The following is a 25,040-nucleotide window of genomic DNA, read 5'->3' on the forward strand; positions in this document are numbered from 1 at the left end:
ATGAGGTGTCATAGTGCCTAATTTGACATTTCTAACATGAAAATTGACGGAGATATCGAAAGGGGTGTGAATTGGGGTTACGGGTGATGCGTTAGAGGTTAAAGCCCTGCCAAAAATCAGGGGATGATGGGATTTGCTTGAAACTTGCCATAAATGTGGATCTAGATGGCATCTGTGAGGGTGCCTGCTTCCAAGTTTTTATCTGTCAAAATGTCAGAGTAAATCCCATGTCTGAAAATGGGGTGTCCGATTTTCAAAAATTCCCCAAAAATCAGGGGATGCTTGGATTTGCTTGAGTCTTGTCATGCATGTGTGTACATGGATAAGCTATCATGGTGCCAAGTTTGAGGTTTCTAACATTAACAGAAAAAAAATTGTAGGGTTTTTTGGATTTCAATGCAAGCCTATGGGGGGGAAGCGGAGCTCCGATCCGGATCCGGAGCTTCGCAGCGAAGTGGAGCGGACTATAGGTGGAGCGGAGTGGAGCGGAGCAGACCCGATCCGGAAGTTGCGGATCTGGAAGAGAAGCGGATCAGGGGGTCCGTGCACACCCCTATTGGATACTCACCCATCTTGCACCTTCAATGGTCTAGATCAGCCTCCCCCAACTTGGTGCCCTCCACATGAGTTTTGGATCATCATCCCCAACCATTGGTCATGATAGGTGAAAATGATAGGGGATGTAGTCCAAAACATCCAGAGGGCACCAGTTTTGAGAAAGCTGGGCTAGATAGATGCCTTTGTTTCTTCAAGCAGTATAATGTTAGGGAAACTGTTTCTAGCTATAAAAACCACACCACTTTGAATGTTGTGTATCTTGTGTTTTTAAACCTAGGATTGGACAAAACAGCCATTTTCAGCATGAATTTACAATTACATCGCATTCTGGTGCTTTTAATTTTTGGCGTTTTGCTTTTGATCCTATTTTATACCATGAAACTACCTGATACAAACATCCCAAGGTCATACAACCAGTCGGCTGTGTCTGCCTTAGCAGATGCTTGCCAGGCTATTATTGAAGGAAAGAGACTTTTTGTGAAAGAAAACATGCTGAAGACATCCTTTGGGAAATTGAACTGCTTGGATTATGTGAACCAAAGTCACTACATTACCCAAACACTCTCTGCAGAAGAAGCTGCCTTTCCTTTAGCCTACATTGTAACTTTGCACAAAGACTTTGATACTTTTGAGAGGCTCTTCAGAGCTATTTATATGCCCCAGAATGTTTACTGTGTCCATGTGGATAAGAAGGCTGCAGGCAAGTTTAAGAGAGAGGTGAAGAAATTGCTGGGCTGCTTCCCCAATGCTTTCCTTGCTTCGGAATCAGAGCTGGTGGTTTATGGTGGGATATCCAGACTCCAGGCTGACCTGAACTGCATGAGAGATCTTGTCAGATCAGTGGTGCCCTGGAAATACCTCCTCAACACGTGTGGGCAAGATTTCCCCTTGAAAACCAACAAGGAAATAGTTTGGTACCTGAAAGGATTGAAAGGGAGGAACATCACTCCTGGGGTGTTGCCTCCCCCTCACATTATCAAGAGGACGAAGTACATCTACAGAGAACAAGTGTACAGTCTCTTTACCTTCATGCTGGGGACGTTTGTATGGAAAGAGTCTCCTCCGCATGATCTGACCATCTATTTCGGCTCTGCTTATGTTGCTCTTACAAGGGCATTTGCAGACTTCATACTCAAAGACCAGCGTTCCATTGACCTCCTAGAATGGTCCAAGGACACCTATAGTCCCGATGAACATTTCTGGGTGACACTGAACAGGATACCAGGTATGCTTTGTTTCCTCCACGTTTGGTCTGTTATTGTTGAATTGATCCACAGTGCAATCCATGTTTTGCCTGCTGGGTGGGGATAGGAATGTTATAACTCTTACACCAGCATCTCATAACCCTGTTACACTGGTATAATACTGACCAGCGCCGGCGCTACCATTAGGCAGAGTAAGGCAGAAGCTGATTTGGGACAGCATGAAAGGGCAGCAAATGGTTATTTATTTAACATAATGTCATTGTGTTTGTATTGCCCGGGAGCAGGGGAGGCGTTTGAGGAATTTTCTGCCTCAGGTACCAAAATAGCTTGATTGGCCTTAGAAACAATGCACCTTGATTTGTGTGTGTGTGTGTGTCTGCATAGGGGAGCATTTTCTGCTGTGTCTCAAGCACCGAAATGTTTTGGGCAGGCCATGATGCAGCCAGCACTGGGGGGATGGGGGATGGGTAGGATTTAAGACAGGTTGGGGAAAAGTTAAAGCATTGTTGAAAACCTATGCTCGCTCAGTCCTACTCTCAGTTCAGGTGTAACATTATAGGGTGTTCATATGAACTCCCTTATGCATTTAGTGAACACATAATGGGGTGGGTGGGATCATGGCCATTGGCCATATGCCCCCCCTCCCAATGTAGACATACCTGCTGGCCATGGTCCCCTTTGGCACCTACAAAATGTAAAAACTGGAAATTTCTCCCAACCCCTTACAATGCAGCAGTGAAACAGAACAACTGGGTTGGGTACACTGGTGACAATATAAGCGGTGATAGTAGCAATGAAATAACAATGAAGATGAAACAATTTAAAATTATTTAATCAATGAAAACAATTACCAACATATATTGGGCCGCTGTAGTATAATGTTAAAAAACTGATACCTAACGCGTCTCGACCAATGGTCTTCTTCCGTGGTAAAGTAAACATACACTCTTGTATAATACAATACATACAACACAAATATCAGTAAAGCACTATTGAAGTGTTAAAACCAACTTAAGACTCTTGCCAATCCTTCCTCTAATATATGTAGACTTATAGAACTATACATCTTCTAAAATAGATAACTGTGTTGAAGTCCTGGACTGGACTGGTTTTTGTACTTTTCCATATTTCTGTACAAGTCTGCAAAACCTGGAAGAACTGAAGACTCAGCATCAGTCAATCAGCTTAAAGGTCAAGTTTGCAGGTGGACTTTATTGAATAATTGAGATGTTGCACAAGTGTAATTTTCTCATGATTGCCAATTAGTGGTTTCATCATTTGTTCAGGGAAGTGTATATAAAGAGAGATTTGGATCATTGTAACCAGATTAAATGCTCTCTCTGCTGCTGTGAAAAATGCTGTAAGCTGTATCTATGACCAAGTATGTGAGTATGTTAGTGTGCATTGTCTTGCCATAACTGTGTTATTTCTATCAGTAAAATACTTTATTTTTGTACCAAACAATATAGACTCTGTCTTGAAGTTAATTTGGTCTTTGCTGATTTCATAGTTAAGAACCGCTGTTACTCTGCTACTTCACTGGTACTAGCTGTAACATAGCATAAAAGTACAGTGAATAAAACAAAAGGTTTAAAAATACAAACCCCAAGAAACTGTAGAGGGGGCCAAAGGCTCCACAAAGGAGGATGGGGTTTGGAGGTTTGGCAAGGAACTGCTATAGTCTCACATATGAAGATCAAATAATAATATCACAATAGCTCAAGGTGCTGCCTAAACAAAAAACATTGGTCGAAACGTGTTAGGTGTCAGTTTTTAAACGTTATACTATAGTGGCCCAATATATATTGGTAATTGTTTTCAATGATTAAATAATTTTAAATTGTTTCATCATCATTGTTATTTCATTGCTATTATCACTGCTTATACTGTCACCAGTGTACCCAACCCAGTTGTTCTGTTTTACTGCTCCGTTGGCCCCCTAGGCATTTGGTATTAGTGAGACAGGAGCTCTACACAAAGAGCTCTCAAGGGTATGGAGGAGCTCTATGCATACAGAGCTCCTCCATGCCTTTGGAAACCCTGATTGGCTAGAATCCCCCAAAGCATGAAGGGCCCTTACATGCATAGCCCCCCTTTACCACTACTGTTGAATGCTGTGAGGTGTGGCTAGCTGAGAAGCTGGCATTTATTCATTCATTACATTTCTATTCTGTCCAAGAGTGAAAGCATTTTGGGGGCTCAGGGGCCTGACCAGCGAGTGCGACCTTTCTCTGCTCTCTCTTATTCATGAAACACAGGAGGGATTCCTTGAGTGATGGCACGTTCCAGGGCAGTGCTTACCAAAGCTTACCTCCCTTTTGGCAGAGAGGTACCTGGGGACCTAATGGACAGTGTTTTTTCTCTTTTCGTATGACATTTGACATAGTTCCAAATATTGATTGATTGATTGATTTGATTTGTACCCTCCCTTCCTTCGAAAAAAAAATGACACTCAAGGAAGCTAATACTCAAGTAGAATGACAGTAAGAACTCCTACTGAACTCAATTTTGAGCCTCAGCTGACTGCCCCATCTTCCCTCTCCACCTCACACCGAGCTACTAACATCTGAACAAACTGAAAGTAGTTCACAAAACCTTCTGGCATAATAAAGGTGTTGGGGCACCATCCTATGGAGGTAGTCAGAAGCCTCCAAATATGTATCCAGTGCAGGGTGGCTGTAGAAGGGTGATTTTACCCATCTAGCAACAGTGCTCCATCGGGAGAAGGAAGAGGGCTGGAGGGGGGGCGTCCATAGGAAACATCATATTTATTTATTTATCCCACCTTTTTTTCTCCAAGGAACCCAAGGCGGCGTACATAATCCCCCTCCTCTCCCTTTTTATCCTCACAACAACAATCCTGTGAGGTAGGTTTGGCTGAGAGTCTGTGACTGGCCCAAAGTCACCCAGTGGGTTTCCATGGCTGAGTGGGGACTAGAACCCGGATCTCCCGACTCCCAGTCCAACACTTTAGCCACTACACCATACTGGCTCTCATATGGCTGCCACTTTGAAAAAACCATCACTTGCTCATCCGCCTTTTTAATCATCATCATCATCTCTAAATTGCACAAATGGGGTTGTATTCATTTCTTTATCTATTTTTGGCAATCTTTCACAAGTGCATAAGAGTACAGATTCAGCTGTCCAAGATGTGTAGTTTTGCCTGGTCAATTTCCTTGTATGGTTCAGCTGTCAAGGGGAGCAGGGAAGTCAAGTAGGTAACATGTAAGGAAATTGACAAGACAAGGCTGCATATTAGGGCTGTGATCCACTTCTCCTTGGATCAGAGAAGCAGAAGAGGATCAGGGTGATCCGCCTCCGCTACAGGCGGAGGAGAAGCGGATCGGGGGGCTGGAGAAGCATAGTAAAGAGAAGCAACCATAAGCAGATTGCTCCTCTTTTCGTGGAGCGCTCCGCCCGCCATTTTGAATTTTTTCGCCCATAGGATTGCATTGCGGAAAAGATTAGTGGTTAACTCTTTTGTTTTTCAAGCTATCTATTTGAAACTCACTGTGCTTAGAGAATCGTGGGTGGGGGTCATTTTGAGCCTATTTTCAGCACTTTGTGTGCTGCGGTTTGCTTGCTAGAATTTTTTTTAAAATAGGGTAAAAAAAAGCAGGAGAGGTACCCTTTTGAAGTGCTGAGAGGCAGATTCAACTCCCAATCATGATCACCTGATGAAGCATCCTCCAATCCCAAAGTTGGAGGGGGGGATAAGCAAAATGGGATACTTAGTAACTTGGGATACTGGGAAACTTTTCTTTCTTAGTCTCTGAACGGACTTTTCCCAGTGTTTTTTTAAACAATAGCCCCACCAAACGCACAAACACAACCTGAAATCATATACTAAGCAAATAAATAACAGATAGGAAACACAGCACTGCTACTCACCCTAACCTTGGTGAACAACTGAATAGATATGGTGCAAGGGGATGAGGTCCCCTAGGGCATGTCGACGTGCCCAGTGCACGCACTCCTGTCCTTGGAGGGTCATCAGAACCCTCCAAAGATTAACCAGTGGAGAAGCTATGCCTGTCATGAGTTGAAGTGTCAGGTAGCTTCTTAAAGACTGGTACTTAGGGCCAGTCAAATTGGCACAGTTCCCCCTCCCCCTGGGCACATCCACTTTCCTCTTACTGGTAAAAGACAGACATAGCCTTTTTTTAAAAAAATCTTGCTGTTGTTTAATCAGCAACACTGCTGCTTTTAATTCCACTCCTCCTTTGTTTATTTATTTATTTATTATATTTTATACACCCCATAGCCCAAGCTCTCCTGGCTTTTCCTCTTCAGTGAAGTCAGGCAGGCTTTCATTGTGGTTCAACTTCTTATTGTTGTTGTTGTTGTTATTATTATTGTTATTATTGCTATTAATATTAATTAGTACTGCTATTATTAACGTTATTATTTTGTTGTTGTTTAATAATGGCTGTGATCACAATGCAGTCAATCAACTCTGAAACCCTCTCTGCCCGCCTGGTGCCTGGGAGCTGTACTACATGATGGGCTTTGTGGCTCAACCCCACAAGCCTCGGGCATGCTTGCTCCCAGTGCTGCCTGTCCTCCTCTGTGCCCGCCTTGCAGGGATGGTTTGTGTGTGTCTTGCTTTGACTCAGGGAATAAGTCGTTCCTGTGCTCACTTAGACTTTTTGAAGTTCCAAATACATTTTTCAAGTGTGGAAGAAGATTCATATTTAGGTTTATCTACTCCCCAATTCATGGCATGTTGGGATTTCCTTTGAAATGGCCATAAATAAAGCCCATTGAGCTGTCTGCAGCTTTAAAAATCCCTGAGATACTGGGGTGTCAGATTTTCAAAAATCCCCCCAAAATCAGGGGATGCTTGGATTTGCTTGAGGCTTGGCATGCATGTGTATACATGGATCAGCTGTCATGGTGCCTAATTTGAGGTTTCTAATGTGAAAATTGACGGAGTTCTAGCATGGGACTTGAATTGGGGTGAGTTAAAAGGGAAAAAACCTGCCAAAAATCAGGGGATGCTTGGATTTCCTTGAGGCTTGGCATGCATGTGTATACATGGATCAGCTGTCATGGTGCTTAATTTGAGGTTTCTAACTTGAAAATTGACGGAGATATCGAAAGGGGTGTGAATTGGGGTTATGGGTGCTGCGTTAGAGGTTAAAGCCCCGCCAAAAATCAGGGGATGATGGGATTTGCTTGAAACTTGCCATGAATGTGAATCTAGATGGCATCTGTGAGGGTGCCTGCTTCAAAGTTTTTATCTGTAAAAATGTCGGAGTAAATCCCATGTCTGAAAATGGGGTATCACATTTTCAAAAATCCCCCCAAAATCAGGGGATGCTTGGATTTGCTTGAGGCTTGGTATGCATGTGTATACATGGATAAGCTATCATGGTGCCGAGTTTGAGGTTTCTAACGTTAACAGAAAAAAAGTTGTAGGCATTTTTGGATTTCAATGCAAGTCTATGGGGGGGAAAGCGGAGCTCCGATCCGGATCCGGAGCTCCACAGCGAAGCGGAGCAGACCATAGGCAGAGCGGAGCAGAGTGGAGTGGACCCGATCCAGAAGTTGCGAATCTGGAAGAGAAGCGGATCGGGGGGGTCGTGCACAGCCCTACTGCATATAACCTAATTTGCACACAGCTGAGAAAGAGCAGGGAGGGAAGTATACTAAGAGAAAGGAAGGACACAATAGAACAATTCAGAAGCACCATCCAAAAAAAAAAAAAAAAAACAGTCTTGGGGAGGCATATAGAATAAGTGCAACGAAAGTGGGCGGACACAATATGTCTTGCTTGGTAATGTAATTTTTTTGCTTTTAAGTTTTGAACTGAAACTTCTCAGTGTCCTCCACCTTTTTGCAAAAGTTGTGGAAGAATTAATAATTCCCATTTCTGGAGTAGCTGGAGACTTGGGGAAGTATTGAAAGGTTGGAGGCTGCAGGATCCCATTGGCTTGCAGAGTCCCCGCCCCATCCCTAGGTTACCACTGGTGTGATAAACTTAGGTCTTCTCCACATGAAGCTAAACCCCCACACCTTTACGAGGGTTCTGCTTCCAGATTCCTTGTGGGATTAAGACTGCCTCCTTTACACATGGTGGGGTTTTCTTCAGAGGGGCTTCTTTCTAGGCAAGTTCTATATGTTTCATTATATAGCCACTAGATGGTGCTGTGGAATCGCTGCATTATAGCAGGATTCCAGAAATTCACTGGGAATTAATTGCACTTAAGAGCACAATAAAATTGTGCTCTTAATAAAAATAAATAAAAAATTGTTGACAATAACCACACTAAAATGGCCACAAATCACAGGAGGGGCCCTGGAAGTTGATGGGAAAAACTGAGTGCCCAATCACAAACACACAATAAAAGCCTCATGTAGAAATGCCCTGAGCTTTCAGCTACATGAAGTGGAAAGTGATCCCCCAGGTCTTCTGGGGAAAATAGCCATCGTGATCAACCAAATGAATATGGGGGAGGTGTGGCTGGCTGAGATGAAGGGAACCTGGAAAAATTAAATGTATCCCTAAGGGCCAATTGAGGCAGCCGGCCATCAGAGCAAGCCCGTTGACTGGTGCACACATGACACATGGATTGAATCTGGGGCCTCTTGTTTACTTAGCTGGTCCATTGAGCTCCTGATCTATATAAAAGCACTTTGGTATGAGGCAAGATAGCTGGGATAATCCCATGCAGGAGAGGGAATGTGTCACAGGGTACAAGTTCCTCATCAAAAGCTCATACCACAACGACCCCTCCAGCAAGAATTGCATCCCTGAGGTGCCTGTTGCAGATCTGCAAAGGCAACATTGTGCCCAGGGGTAGGATTATTGGAGAAGGTAAAAGTGTCAGGATGAGAGGGGGGATGCTTAACACTTCTCACACCCATCCACACCCTTTTTTTTTTTCCTCCCTGCAAAGGCTCCTCAGCCAGGGCTCCAAAGCCAAGTTTGCAATGGCCCTTTAAGATATCAGAGGACTCCCACCATTTTCAGTTCTTATGATGGATCCATTCCTTGATGCTTGTTTAATATGCTTTGAACGAAATGTAGTACATTTCCGTTTTCAGGCTGGTCTCAACAAACAGGGAGAACTTTGGGAAGAAGCTGCTGGAGCTGCTTCACTCCATATTGGTATGGTGGCCTGGCACCAGGTTGGGGGAGGCTGGTAAAGATCATCATGTGGGGTGTTGCAAGTTTTATGCTATTGCCTACACTTCTGCAAAGGAAATGAATCATATGCAAAGTGCACACACCCAGCATCTTTTAATTCTCAGGCTTCCAGTCCATTAGGACAGAAATAGACCATTTAAAAAAACGAAATAAAACACAAGATAGACAGAACAAAAAGGAATCCTTACAAAACAGGCTAAATTGTATTCGGATGGCTTGCCAAACCTTTGAGTGATTTGTCCTTCAGCGCCTTCTACCGGTAATGTATCAATGAGTTATTCTAGCAACATGCCTCAAATGCTATCAAGCATTGGAAGGAAAGAAACTAGAATAAATTGTCCTCGTATTCGATTAAGAATACTTCTCTGCATCACAGTGCAATCCTAGACCTGTGTCCTCAGAAGTACGTTCCTCTGTGTTCAATGGTGCTGTCCCTAGATAAATGTGTGCCACACAGATTGGGAGCCTTTTTTTTCCTGTCGTGGCTGATTGGCCCACAAAAAAATCAGTTGGAGTGGGGGGACAGACACACACTGTATTCATTAATTATATTGAGTGCTTAATCATATTATAAGTAGCATAAATGACTAAAAAATACTGTCATGCTTAGGAAGATTTATTTATTTATTTATTTATTTATTTATTTATTTATTTATAGCATTTTTATAGCACCGCCTCACCATTTCTGGCATCGAGGCGCTTTACAATAACATATAAAACAATTCCATTAAAACCCTCAACCCACATTAAGACAATTCCATTAAAACCCTCACCCTCAAACCATTAAAAGCCCTCAACCCCAATTTAAACCACCTCCTCCCCAGACTCTTGTGAAAATAAAAACGCCTTACAAAGGCGTTTGAAGCAATTGAGAGTGGGAGCCTGTCTAATCTCCAGTGGCACGTTGTTCCATAACCGGGGACCAGCCACTGAAAAAGCCCTGGCCCCCACACATTCCAATTTGTAGTGGGGGACCATCAGGGCACCCTGCTCCTGAGAACGAGTCTGCCAATGGTGAGACACAGGAGAAAGGCGAGTGCTCAGGTATCCGAGACCCAAGCAATGCAGGGCTTTATACACGGTCAACAAGACCTTGTAGCGCACCCTAGCAGCCACCAGCAGCCAATGGAGCTCTTGAAGCACCAAAGTGATAGAAGACCACTTTGGGAGCCCCTTGACCAAACTGGCTGCTGCATTTTGTACAGCCTGTAGGCGTTGGATTTGCTTCAAGGGAAGCCCTGTATACAACAGGTTGCAATAGTCCAGTCTGGAAAGAACCAGGGCCTGGTGAGGTCTCATGAACTTCTGGATGCTCAGGTTGGGATCTCTTGACTCATTAGAACAATTATTATAACTGTCCCTGGAGAAGGAGATCAGTGAAGACCCACACCTACTCCCATTATTAGGGAATATTTCTGCCAGAGAAGAGCAGAGAAGGCCCAGTGAAACTGCTTGAAGGTGTTTGGGGGACCTCCCAATGGTAGCTCCCAAAAAGTCGCTCTCCTCTCAGGGAAGCCGTGTGTGTGTGTGTGTGTGTGTGTGTGTGTGTGTGTGTGTGTATTGTGCACTTTCTAGCAGTAGCACTTAGTGTTGTGGGTTTTCCAGGAGGGGAAACTGAGTTGGAATGTTTTCCTATGCAAATTACCCTAACTTTCATTGGGTAATTTGCAACAGAAAATTTCAGTTTGCATTGGGAAAAATTCTGAAGCCCTAGAGAGTGATCGAATTTATCGTGATTATGTTACCTGTATTTTGTAAACAAAACTACTTTACCACAACTGTAGGAATGGCAACACTCTTTGCAAGATGGTTTGCATTTCTAATTAAAAGTGAATGATTGCATTTGAACTGCCTGGAGCTCTTTAGTTAAAGCTTAACTTGTTTTATAAGCTGGAAGCTATACACTCAGAAGAAAGCACCAGTGAGTTCAATGGAGTGTTGCCCCAGGTAACTATGCATAGCATTGCAGTTATTCTGATCCTAACAACTTGGGTAATATGCTATGTTCTGCTGCATGTGTGTGTTTAATTGTAAATTGTATGTTCAAGTTTTTGCAATATTGTAAGCTGCCTTGTGAGGGCAGTGTGAACTGAAAGACAGGTTGACATTCTTTTAAATAAATACATTTCCAGGTGTGGTGGCCAGTGATGGAAATGCTAGAAGCCAGAGAAAAGTATGTTAGGGTGCAATCCTATGCATGTTTAGATGGGAATCCTACAACTCCCAGCCAGTATGGCTGGCTGGGGAATGCTGGGAGTTGTAGGACTTTTTTCCCTATCTAAACATGAGCCATCAGTGTCCTACAGTCACTCTTGTTTTTATGATGTGAACCCTTAAACAACCTTTGGCAGCTACAGTTATTGCCTTTCTCACACTTCCTTGTGTTCATATCATTCAAAATGTCACCCACTTGGCTTCTTTCCTATTGCACCTGATAAGAAATCTTTCATTCTTGGTTTAGAGTGTGTGTGTGTCTGTATGTGTTTCCTACCCAGGGCTGGTGCTAGACTATTTTGTGCCCTAGGCAAGGCAAGCTACTTGCACACACACACACACACACACACACACACACACACACACACTTGCCAACTTCGATTCAGCTGTTCAAGAAGAGTTTCTGAACTATTATATTTTCCCTTTATTGTGTTTTTTCTTAAAGCAGCTAATTTGTATAAAACTGTGACCCTTAAAGGGCGGTACTGTGCCCCTCTGAGGTCTGCGCCCTAGGCGGCTGCTTAGTTGGCCTAATGGTAGCGTCGGCCCTGCTCCTACCGTCTACATCCAGATGTACCCTTAAACAGGATTCCACAGCACTTTTTCTTCTTCCCAACTTTCCCCCATCCTCATAATGAATTGGGCCGATGTACCTATCATTGACTCAAATACTGATTCAGGTGTATATCTTGCCCCATGCATCAGGCCAACTGTCTGCTCTTTTAAAATTAAATGTTAAAGTACTCTTTATACTAAGGCTGGTTACTTTGTGGGGGGGGGGGGAATAAAAACAATTATTTGTACTGTGAGAGTATCCCCTTCTCAGTCCTTTGCAAGTCTCCCACTTGGCTTTACATCTTCGTGTGTGTGTGTGTGTGTGTGTGTGTGTGTGTGTGTGTGTGTGTGCGTGCGTGTGTGTGTGCGCTTGTGGCCTGTGCACATGTGCATGTCCCCCCCTCTCGAAAGGTGAATTGCCCTTTGTTCTGAGTTCTACTCTCCATTCTTTTTTGCAAAAGTCTCTCCCTGGGTGGCAAACTAGGCTTGGCCCCAAAGGGTCCTGGCCCTGAATCAAGGATACTTAAGTATGCTTTAGTGCCAATGCAAGGTTTTTCCCTCAGCTTAATTGCTATGCAGGAGGCAGTTTTCAAGAAGGATCACAGCAGGGAAGGGAAGGGTTAACTGTCCTTTCCCCACATGCTGGGACCCCCTAAAAAAAATCCTTCTGTATGACAATTAAGCTTAGAAAGAAAAAACTTCCATTGGTGCTAATGGAAGTTCTCCCCCTCCTTCCCCAACCTTAATTCTATGTGGAGTGTGTGTGTGAGAGAGAGTTCATGAAAAGGTTCTTTATTTTTTTATTGCACACTTTATTGAACACGTTCCCACACCTCTTCACAGCCATTGCAAATTCATTATAACTGAAGAGATGCCCCCAATTTAGGATGCCTTGGTTTTGGTGTACAAATTAAATAAATAACACATTTTATTTGGTGTGATTTGGACGGGAAATTAATTGACTGACTTTGCCATTTGTGATTTTTTTTTAAAAAATCCTTGTAGTTCTTTTTAAATTTGCACAGAGAGAGAGAGAGAGAGAGAGAGAGAGAGAGAATTAGCATGCATACATTTTATACCGCTTAGTGTCCTATGGGCCTGCCTCCCCCAATTTTTTTTAATTCCCAGCAATGGTTCTGGTGGCAAGGTTAGTCCTTCTCTGCTAAACTTGCCTCTGACTTGTGTACACTTTGATCTGCTCTGGATCTTTCCAAAGGCACAATACTGGAGAAAAAGAAGACAGGAAAAAGTGCCGTGTGAATGTACATTCATTTAAATATCCAATTCATTGTTGTTTTTAAATAAGTTTTGTTAAATTTCTGAAACAAAGATAGGGGAAGAGCTTGTAATGGGAGCTGTTCACAGTACAGCAGATGGTGCACATTGGTAGAGCCAGTTTTCCTTCAGCTGGATCCTGGAATTGTTCATATTGTACCCAACCAGTGGGTTTTGACACATGGCTTGACCATCCCAGAAGCGGGCAGAAGGTAGCTCTGTATCTACTAGTAGATCTTTGTGTGACTTTCACTATATCAGCAAGGATTTCTTACTCTCTCCACTCCTAAATTATACTGCTGAAATGCCGAAAGGTTGGGATTACCAGTAGTGGATTTTTGTGCAGAAGGACTGCAAGCTGTTCTGGTACTTAAAACAAATCTCTCCACTCAGCATTCTTTCATTCTAATTCAAAAGTGAATATCTTTTGTATCTGGGTCTGGCTGGTGGATCTCAGAATAAAAATCAACGTAGGTCATGTAAACCTGAAGTTTGCTCATGTTTGACATAGGTGGGATGCTCCTAGCCAGAAGTTCTTTCACGTGTCACATCTGCAAAACCCTACGGGGATCATTATGAACTCTATGATGACTCTCGCTAGTCAAAAGGCAGAACAGGGACTGGCATGATCAGCATAGATGATGGTGTAGTCCAAAACAAGAACAACTCTAGCCACATCACAAAAATACCGCACTACAGCTGCATCATTATTATTATTATTTATTTATTTATATAGCACCATCAATGTATATGTTTATTGGGGAATAGATCCCACAGAAATCAAAGAGACGGGCAAGACAATGCGATGGTCGGGCTAAGATGCTTCCACTGTGCCACACCAAACTAGCTCTCTATGCCAAGCTAGCACTGGGTGTGGACATTCAACCATGAGAAATATGTGGGCTCTGACAACTAGCTAAACAATTATTGCTAAGCAAGATAAACAGAAACAGCTGTTTTCTCTATCAGTCACATTGAGGTCAAATTTATGCTTTCTTGCATGCAAACAAAGCCTCATATTTGACAGCTCAGTATTTGAGGCTGGACACATCCTCAAAGTGGGGCATTCAGGGAGCCATTGTTTAGTCATGCTGTCCTTCCCCTTATGCATAGCATCAAGGTTACATATTTTTTTATTCGGCATCTGGGTTAGGTTTTGTGTTTGTGTGTATGTGTAGTTTGTACAGAAAGAAAATGCCACCATTTTCCAGTGGAGGTTGGTGGCTCCAATTTCTGAGGTGCTGAACCCCCATCTCCAAAATAGATTCAGAACTTTGTGTAGCTCCTTTAGAGTTCTAGCTGATTCTGATTGAAACCCAGAATGGATTCACAGTCCCACCGAAATCGGTGCCAACAGCTCTACTACCATTTCCCCTAAACTGTTCAGGAACAGTAGTAAGGCATGTCTACACCAGAGATTGATACCCATTCAAACCTGTTTAGTCATCATGACTCACAGCCAAGGAATACTGGGAATTGTATTTTATTTTATTAGTATTTTATTCATGTTTTATTTTAGTAGCCTTTGCATGTCACCAAGATCATATACAATAATACAAAGCAAAGCAATAATACATAAAAAAGGCAATAAAACCATATTAAAGCATTAAAACCATGATTCCCAATTTAAAAGGTCCAATTGAAGACATGGGCCTTAACTCCTTTTGGAAAAGTCAGAAGTGGGGACCAATCTTACCTCTAACAAGAGACCATTCCCCAATTTGGGAGTGATACAAGTCGACCGCTGTTTGGCCACTGTGTGAACAGAGTGCTGAACAATATGGCCCTTGGAATTGATCCAGCAGGGCTCTTCTTATGTTTATTTATTTTTGTTTTTTATTTATTATTGCATTTATATCCTGCCTTTTTTCCTCCAAGGAACCCAAGGTGGCATACATAATCCTCCTCCTCTCCATTTTATCCTCACAACAACAACAACCCTATGAGGTAGGTTGGGCTGAGAGTCTGTGACTGGCCCAAAGTCACCCAGTGAGTTTCCATGGCTGAGTGGGGGCTAGAACCCAGATCTCCAGACTCCCACTTTAGCCACTACAGCACACTGGCTCTCACACTGTTCTTAAGTCCTTTCATGCATGCCCAACAAATGGGGCTCTGTGAGTGCTGGTATCCTCAAAAGGACTTTTCCTGCAGATCTTAATAACCGGACCGGTTCCTGAAATGTGGAGAAGAGGAGGATTATGTACGCCGCCTTGGGTTCCTTGCAGGAAAAAAGGCAGGATATAAATGCAAAAATAAATAAATACCAGACTGCATCCAGACCATGGGCCATGTGTTGCCCACCCCTGCCATGGTACCAAACAGAAGTTGTGCAACATCACCTTCTGAACGCGGCACGTGACAGAAAGGATTGGAACCACTACAATACAGTGCCCCTAAGAGCCAACCCCACCAGGCGATCCAGAAGTATGCCATGGTTAATGATACTGGAAGCCACCGAGAGATCCAAGAGAACATTAGGGGCACGTTCCACTACCCACCCAACTTCTGGTGTAGATCATCCACCTAAGTAACAAAGCAGTCTCATCTCCTGGTGAAATGTAATGAATAAACAAATAAATAAATGCCCAAATGAAATGTAATACATAAATGAATGCCCAACTGAAATGGGTCTAGATAATCAGTGTGATCCAGATATGTTCTGGAATTTCAACACTTCCGTTTTTTCAAAATATATTTTCTAAATAAATTTGCCATGGAGGAGGAGAGCCCACAAGGCCTCCTTTGTATTGTGAGAGCACTTCACCACCTGATGCCCTCTCTTCTGCTTTTGGAAGGTAAGGTGTTTTGGGGCTGGAGGGACAGGAAGAACAGGAAACAGCAAAGGTACAGTTCAGGCCAGGTTTCTCTCTCTTCTGATTTCACAAGGTTTTGCTTACTACAAAAGACTGAAACTGGCTTAATCCTTGCAATACTTCCTTTAACGCTTGGCCAGTTCATCCCCTAACCTTTCAAAAGCCTATGACAACTTGGAGTCCAACAAAAATACCTTTTGAGGGAGCTATTTCATCTTCAGGGCAAAGCCAAATTGTGACTTCCAGTGCACAGGTGTATAACTAATGCTAAAACCAGGATGAATGCCTCCTCCTCCTCCTCCTCCCTCTTGCCATTGCTCTCGATCTGGCCTGTGTAGCAAATTTACCTGCTCCACATAGTATTATTATATCACCTAAAAGAAATTCAAGTTCAGAAATTACGTACTTTTTGTTTTGTTTTTGCTTTGCCTGGCCTTCTTCTATAGGATTGCTCTTTTTGTGTGTGTCTAGAAAGGATATACTATATATTATTGCATTTATATCCCGCCTTTTTTCCTCCAAGGAACCCAAGGCGGCATACATAATAATCCTCTTCCTCCTCTCCATTTTATCCTCACAACAACAACCCTGTGAGGTAGGTTGGGCTGAGAGTTTGTCACTGGCCCAGAGTCACCCAGTGGGTTTCCATGGCTGAGTGGGGACTAGAACCCGGATCTCCCGACTCCCAGTCTAACACTTTAGCCACTACACCACACTGACTCTTGAGGATTCCCTCAAGTTTAGACATGCTGTGTGCTAACATATACAAATATTTCCATATCTCAGAAGTGACAGAGCCATAAATAGTTTTCACAAGCGTTGATCAGGTTTCTAAAAACATAACATGAGATAAGATCTTGGATCAGCCCCAGAACTTTGACAAATGCATATGGTCAGTTTGAAGGAAATTGTATAGCATAATGAGAAATGGGCACTAATGTTACCAATTCCAATTAAATCGAGCTAACTGAGGTGAACTGCAAAGAACCAGAAAGCTGAATTTGGATCCAAGCCCAGCTTTGAGCTTGAGGCTTTTCTGGACAGAGACTCAAAATATTTTGTTAAAGATCAACTGTACAGCTACACCCAAATGAATATTGATTCACATGATTTCCCCTTTCCTATGAAATGTTCAGGGCCATGTCTATACGATGCCACTTTGCCTCCTGATCTCCCCAACCTGATCACATCCACAGCCTCATCTGTTGAAGATGAAAAGGAGAAATAGAGCTGTGTGCCATCAGTGTACTGATGACAATGCACTGCAAAACTCCAAAAGGCCACACCCAATGGTTTCATGTAAATGTTAAACAGCATGGGGGACAAAACTGACCCCTGTGAAACCCCATACTGGAGAATCCACGGAGCCGAGTAATGTTCCCCCAGTACCATCTTCTGGCGCCAACCAGCCAGGTAGGAGCGGAACCACTGTAATGCAATACCTCCCACTCCTAACTCAGCCAGTCGCTGAGTTACAGGTGGTACATACAGGTGGTACTGAAAGCCATGGGATTTAATAAGGGACTGTGTAGAGAGAAAAGAGCAGAGGACTAACAACAGACCTTTGAGGGGGTATGGCTCAGAGGTAGACCACCAGCTTTGCATGCAGAAGGTCCCAGGTTCAATGGTATCTCCAGGTAACTGCCTCAAACCCTGGAAAGCCACTGCCAGACAGTGTTGACAATACTGGGCAAAATAGACCAAGGATCTGTCTCAGTGTAAGGGAGCTTCCTATGCTCCTATGGACCCAAACAGAGAGAGAGAAAATGGAAGAAGAGGAAGAATAGCTGGTTGGCAGGTGCCTAGAGTCCAACGCATTTTGAAGGCACGAGTTTGGGAAAGGCTGCCCTATAGAAACAATGAAAGAACTGTTAGGCAGGTAGGAGGAGAACCAGCTGAGGAGAGAATCAGGGAGGCCTAGGGCATAAAGGAAATCAGTTTAGTAGCCATAAACATCATACGTTTTATTTCCCATTCATAAAACTGAAATTATTTATAACAACAGCCGAAGCTAAATACAAAGGCATTTCCCTTTCAGTCCCAGCTCCAGGTTTTAGTGGGCCCTTGGCAAGACACCCTCAATGGGCCAACTCAGACAATAAGTCTCCCTTCTCCCCACCATTTCCACCACCTGCAATTGCTCCCCCTCCTCTTCCTCGTCATTCCTACCACTTGCTTGCTTGACAGTCACAGAGTGAGTGAGCGAGCAGGGAGGCCTCTTTATTATAATTATTATTATTTATTTATATAGCACCATCAATGTACATGGTGCTGTACAGAGTAAAACAATAAATAGCAAGACCGTGCCGCATAGGCTTACATTCTAATAAAATCATAATAAAGCAATAAGGAGGGGAAGAGAATGCACCAAACAGGCAGTATAAAAGTCAGAACAATTCAAGTTTTAAAAGCTTTAGGAAAAAGAAAAGTTAAGCAGGGCAGGTGAACAATCAGGTTGCGATGGCAACTCCGGGGGTTTCTTGCCAGGGGTGGGGCTGCCGGGGTATGAGCCCTCGGCAGATGCCTGACCATGCTGACTTTTGGTGACTGCCCTGTTTTCTTCACACACACACACACACACACACACACACACACACACACACACGGATTTTGCAAGCTGGCTGAGTTTTTTTTTTTTATTGCTTACACAACACACCCAGAATTTTTCAGGGTCTTCTCCACCACCTTAAGTACACAGGGACTAGAGAGAAGTCAGTTCATTGCCAACCAGGAAATACATACAGTCCATGTTAACAATGTAAGCATAGTTCCCATCTTGCAAGTGAGAGAGGACAGCGGCTGCTCCCACTTCCCCTGTCTTACTCACCTTGCCTGGGCACCACAGTGTAGAGGTCTGAGCCCCCATGGATGCTTCGAGGCAGAGCATTTGCTAGCCGCCTCTGCCCACTTGCATGCCCTCTCCCTCTCCCTCTCTTTCTCTGTGGGCGGCACAGCACAGAGGGAAGGAGCAGTTGCCGCATCCTCTCCCTTGTTCACCTGCACACTCTCTTTCCGAGTGTCATGGTGGCAGGGATTGTGCCCAGCTAGCACCAATTCACCCACCCCACCCCAGGAGAGAGGAGGAGTGAGAAGAGAAAGGGGGACTGCTGGTCCTTCAAAGAGCAGCCTCCTTGTACTCCCTCCCTCTGGATGGCTCAGCCTAATCCTTCCCAATGTATCACCCAAGAGATAGGATGCACAAGCAGGTAGATCATTCCATAGGGAGAAGGCAGGTGACAAACAAAGGAAGCCGCCACCGCCGAATCCTTCCTGATGAGAAAAGGAAAAGCTGAGCGGTTGTGTGGAGGCAGCAGTTGCTGTTGCAAGATGCAGCCTCTGCTTCTTCACATTCATCCTCTCTATCTTTCTCTCTGAGTGTCATGCAGGGAAGTGTGTAAGGAAGAGAAGGCAGAAGCCACTCCTACCATCCCTGGAAACAAATGGATCGAGTTTGGGGGGGCAATGTCAGGCATATTCCCCCCCATAACCAGGTCAGGAATGCAGTAGAGGACAAAGGTTTAAAGCTCCCCCCACCCCACTACCCACCATACACTGTCTGGAGCCTCGTGTGGCGCAGAGCGGTAAAGCAGCAGTTTCTGCAGCTGAAACTCTCCCCACGGCCTGAGTTCGATCCCAGTGGAAGCTGGTTTCAGGCAGCCGGCTCGGGTCGACTCAGCCTTCCATCCTCCCGAGGTCGGTAAAATGAATACCCAGTTAGCTGGGGGAAAGGGAATAACGGCCGGGGAAGGCAACGGCAAACCACCCCGCTATAAGGCCTGCCAAGAAAACGTCAGCAAAAGCTGGCATCCCTCCAAGAGTCAGTAATGACTCAGTGCTTGCACGAGAGGTTCCTTTCCTTTCCTTCCTATACTTACTTTCTGAGTTTGAGAGAGCTAGGCCTTAGCTAGACCAAAGGTTTATCCCAGGATCATCCCAGGATCCATTCCTACCTGCTCCCGGGATCCCCTGTGTGTCATTTACATGAACAGGGATGACGCCGGGACGATCCCGGGATAAACCTTAGGTCTAGCTAAGACCAGAGGGAGAGAGAGAAGCTGTAGCTGCTAGCAACATATTTAAAGTAACATGAAGTTTGGCTCTTACACAGGGCCGGCCCTAATGTTAGACAGAGTGAGACAGCCACAGGGGCAGACGCTAGGAGTTTGGGGAGGGTGGCAAAGTGTTGAAGGACAGTAGTGTGGGGCTAGATCTACACCAAGTAAGATAAAACACTTTTGAAAATGTTTTGAAAACTGTATATGTGTCATGGACCCCAACAGTTGTCAAAACTGTTATAAACTGTTTTAAAGTTGTAGTGTAGACCCTGCCTGGGTGACATGGAGGACTGGGCTTTTGGGCATAGAGCGGCGTGTGCCATGCAGCTTGCCCTGTGCCCCAGGTGCAAAGGAGGGTGCTGTCTTCTTGCCACAGTTGAAATAAGATTCAACTGCCTGTCTAGTTCGTGCCTGTATAAGGAATAACTGGGAAGGTGGCACCATCTTGTCCTTTGTCTCACACAGCAAAACATCTTGGGCTTATCTAAAAATAGCAGACGGTGAGTTGGTTCAGATGACACAACAGCCCACACCCTCGGGGCACCACAGCACATACCGTCCATCTGCAATTATGAGTGTGCAAGTCCTGGCTGGAGTTTTGCATGGCTTGTTGTGCTGTCCAAACCTGAGTGGAAACCAAGTTTGCATGATTGGGGAAAGGGGGAACAAGCCACTGCAGTTTATTTTCCTGCCCCATATATGTCGGTCATGTGCCTCCAAATTATCATAATTATGCTCGCCAAGCATGGTTTGTCATGTTGTCTGAACCCAGCGAGGGTAGGATTACAAACCACCCTGGAACCCATGGCTTATTCTAGGGCTGCAGGGTGGTTTGTAAACCTCCCCCGCCCTCCACTCCTGCGAGGGTAATTATGGTGATTCCAACATATGCAGGTCAGGAAAATATGCTATGGGGGCTTATTTTCCTTCACTGATCATGTGAACGCTCTCAGAATTTGTTTTTGGTTTAAGCAAAAGTTGTTTGACCCTCAAATAATTGTGGCCAGGGCTTGCATGTTCATAATGGCAACCGGCATGCACTACAACTCCTCACAGACAAATTAACCGACAATGGGCTGTCATGTTGTGTGAACTAGCCCAGCATTAATACTTGTTTTATGATGTAGTTAGGGCTGGAACTTTGGGGCCAAAATCCAGGCCCCACAGCTCAGACTCCCCTCTCCCCCCATAGTGCCAAATAGGGCCCATGTCAGCAGCTGGTTGTCATGTACAGCCTGGGACCCTGGCTCATCCTTTCCTCTTATTTTAAAAAACATATTTTACAGTCAGCAGTAGCAGTCCAGGAATGCCCATTTTTACAGGTGCTGAAATTATTTTCTCTCTCTCTCTCTCTCTCTCTCTCTCTATATATATATATATATATATATATATCAGAATAATATATCTAGATTCTACTGAGTAATATATATGACATTCATTCTTAGTAACAGGGAAAAAATCCCTGTTATCCCTGTATCTATGATGATGCTATAATTTGAGTGACTTTAAAGTGCAAAACTGCTCATGCTCAAGAGTATTTTGTTTTGCGTGTTATATCTGGGTTGGCAAAGCGTTGTTGTCATCTGCTCAAATCTATCAGTCATATAGAAGCAGTTGTAAAGCTTGGAACAGTTGGAGGGAACTGTTGGCTGTGTGCTTCTCAACTGAAGTAATGCACATGGATGTCTAAAGGATGTCATAAGACCGCCAAGTCCAGGGTCTGAACCTACCTCGCTTCACTACTACGTATGATAAGACTCCTAAGTTTGCACTAGTGGAAGCTGGTGGCTCCAGTTTCGATGGGGCTGTGAATCCACTCTGGGTTTTAGTGCGAACCAGCCAAAACTCTAAAGGAGCTCTCCAAGGTGCTGAACCCTAGCCCCCAAATAGGTGCAGCATCTTGGATAGCTCCTGTAGAGTTCTGGCTGGAGCTCAGAATGGATTCGCAGCCTCATGACCATCGGAGCCATCAGCCTCCCTGGTTTCTGCGCATCTTTGGCCTCTCCAGCCGAGCTCACAAGGGCCGGGCGCTCTTTCACCAGCTTGGGAGGGGCGACGATTGGACACCACTACCTGCTCCGCGGCGCACACGGGGATTCCTCCTCCGCTGAAGAGAGGGGGCGCCCTGCCGTCTCCAGCCAATCGCCGGCAGCTTCGATATGCAAATCACCCGGTTGCCCCTTCGAAGGGCGGGGGACGCTAAAGAAGTCGGAGGAGGATCTCAGTAGGCGAGAAGGAAAGCGCGGAGCGGAGCGCGCAGCTCCCTGACCGACGGCGCGCTCGGCGAGGATCGACTGCAACCGCCCGGGGAAGCGGTGTGGAGCTTCTTGGAGCAGCGGGCGAGCCGAGAGCCCGGCGCGGCCGAGGAGTGAGCAGCTGGCTGAATGCATCGCTCCGAGGGCTGCAGGGGGAGCGTCTCCCTCGGGCGCTCACCCGTGAGAACGGAGCCGCGGTAGGGATTCTCCTTCCCCTCCTCTTTTCCTTCCAAGCAGCCATGCTGCCGCCTCGGAAGACTCTTTACATGCTCGCTCTGGTCCTGTGCAGCGGCCTGGCGGCTCTGCTCCTTTTGCTGCACAACCAGCCTCCTCCTCCGCCTCGAAATCCGCGCCAGCGGCCCCAGCCCCGGGCAAGCGACTTCCTTCGCCGAGCCTGCGACGCTCTGGCGGACGAGAGGAAAGCCTTCGTCTGGGGAAACCACTTCCACACGTCCTTTGGCGAGCCTCCCGCTTGCCCGGCTTACGCGGCGGACAGCCACTACCTCAGCCGCCCGCTCTCTGCGGCAGAAGCCGCCTTCCCCCTGGCCTTCGTCATCACCCTCCACAAAGATTTCGAGACGTTCGAGAGAGTCTTCCGGTCCCTCTACGCGCCCCACAACGTCTACTGCATCCACGTGGACGAGAAGGCGCCGGCCCAGTACAAGGCAGAAGTGGGGAGACTGGTCGCGTGCTTCCCCAATGCCTTCCTGGTGTCCAAAGCCGAGCCGGTCATATACGCGGGCGTCTCCAGGCTTCAGGCCGATTTGAACTGCATGAAGGACCTCCTGGCCCACGAGATTGACTGGAAGTATGTCCTGAACATGTGCGGCCAAGACTTCCCCTTGAAAACCAACAGAGAGATGGTCCAGCACCTGAAAAGGTTCAAAGGGAAGAACATCACCCCCGGGACCCTCCCTCCACCGCCCATTACTGTCAGGACCAAATACGTTTACAAGGAGCACATGAGCAAACAGGCTTCTTACATGAAAAGGACCTCGGCACTAAAACCGCCAGCACCCCACAACCTGACCATCTACTTTGGCTCTGCCTATATTGCACTCACAAGGCCCTTTGTGGAGTTTCTGTTCCGTGACAAACGGGCCCTCGATTTGCTGGAATGGTCCAAGGACACCTACAGCCCGGATGAACATTTCTGGGTGACGCTTAATCGGATACCAGGTAGGTTGTGGCGGCATCTGACCTTTCTGGATTTCAAGAGCTGGGATTTCACTTCCGACTCGAAACGGTGCACTGTTCCCAAAGTTGATGTTTGCTAAGGGCATCTTTGGATGGAGCATTTCTCCTTGCATGCATCTGACAATCCACATGCAAGCTGATTATCGCTTGTCTGTTCCACAGACACCCACACACATCAACTGAGGAAATTTCTTTCACAACTTTGTACCTCCACCCACCCACCCTTTTTCAGGGATTCATTTCCCACCTTCCAGTTTAACATAAGAACACACCCAGCAATGCAGGGAATTATGGGGTGGGGGTGGGGTGGGAGGCAGACGTAGAAATGGCCAAGGACTGAAAACCTATTTTTTTGAGTTGGAGCTATAGGTACTGGTGTATGGAGTGAGAAACAAGCAGTTTCCTTTTGAGTTTCAATTTGGTTGTTTTAATTGATTAGTTGTGAATTAGTTTCAATTTTGGCTAGCGGTTTATCAAAGGTGTATTTATTGATTTCTGTTGATATTGCTGTGTTTTGTATGTTTTGGTTAATTGGAATGCACTCTGGCATAGAATGCAATATAAATTTGTATTATATTATTATTTCAGAATAACTCAATACAAATTGACTTTTGATAAGATCTGTGCTGGCTCCAGGGTTTGGTGGGACCTTGGGCAAGGCAAATAGACCCCCACCCTCTGTAAGTCTCCCTCCTCACCTCTATTGTCACCAGCTGCTACTGTTCCTCTCCCTCTTTCTCATCATGGCTGCCACTTGTTGGCTTGACAGGAAGAGAACCAGTGGGCAAGCAGGCAGTGGCATCTAGTACTCCTCCTCCCCATCACCACCGTTGTCTGGGCCAGAGCTAGAAGAAGGTGAACAAGCAGGGTGCAGTGGTGAAGAGGATGAGCAACTCCGCAGGGCTCTTGTCAGTGGGCCCCAGCTGGGGTATGGCCCTTCAGGAGGGGCCCAACCGTGCCTACCCTTGACGCCAGCTCTGTACATCACAGCTAAATGCTAAGATTATTATTACTGGGTCATAAACAATAGGCAGACTTGTTGCATGGGCCACCCTGATTCTTTTGACTGGCCACTATTAAATGGAAAGTGTTGAACAGCCACTCCCCTACTGTCCCTCCAAATGGCAGCTTTACACAGATATAACTCAGTTTAAAACAATACAAAACAATTGGAGACTAGATATACATCTTCTGCTTATCATCTGCTTTAGCCATTTCTGCCTAACCTTATGTATATTTATTTAGAAATACACCCGACTTGCTAACTTGATTAACTTGAACATTTTTGTGAACTGCCCAGAGAGCTCCGGTTATTGGGCGATATAGAAATGTAATAAATAAATAAATAAATAAACAAACAAACATAAGCTTCGTCCAATACACCTGGGTAAACATGCATAGGACCAAGTTTTTGAGAGGTCATTCTCTTGACCATTTTCAAGAGCAGCTTTCCAATTCAGCAGCTTTCCAATTCAGTTTTCACATGGAAAAACAATATGCCCCCATGTAATAAAATAGCAAGTAACTAGCTGTGTGTTGTCTTCCAGCAATTTTTTGGAAATAGCAAAATAGGTTGTTTTTTCACAGTTTGACCACAGGCAAGTAATTCTATTCCTCTTGGCAATTGAAATCCTTAGTTCCCAGACAGCATTGTAGGGAGTGCCTTGATTGAGATATAGGCATTAGCTAGATGGGGCGAAATCCCAGGGCGATCCCCAGGTCGTCCCTGAGCGTCCACATGATGCACAGCGGATCCC

The 25,040-nt window shown here is 45.1% G+C and overlaps 1 protein-coding gene across 2 annotated transcripts in view; it reads left to right on the forward strand.

Annotated features, from left to right (window-relative positions):
* The first annotated feature begins 848 nt into the window (after positions 1-848).
* The window catches only part of GCNT2 (glucosaminyl (N-acetyl) transferase 2 (I blood group)), a 47,672-nt gene continuing 23,480 nt past the window's right edge, over positions 849-25,040 (forward strand). The window contains exon 1 of one of the 2 annotated variants that reach the window (XM_063130362.1): positions 849-1,783. In XM_063130362.1, coding sequence (XP_062986432.1) covers positions 862-1,783 — 922 coding nt within the window. In that variant the 5' untranslated portion in view covers positions 849-861. Of the gene's footprint in view, positions 1,784-22,333; positions 23,266-25,040 lie in introns of those variants that run through there. The other variant, XM_063130363.1, reaches the window with a different exon arrangement.

This window comes from Elgaria multicarinata, chromosome 7 (assembly GCF_023053635.1).
Source record: "Elgaria multicarinata webbii isolate HBS135686 ecotype San Diego chromosome 7, rElgMul1.1.pri, whole genome shotgun sequence".
Lineage (NCBI taxonomy): Eukaryota > Metazoa > Chordata > Lepidosauria > Squamata > Anguidae > Elgaria > Elgaria multicarinata.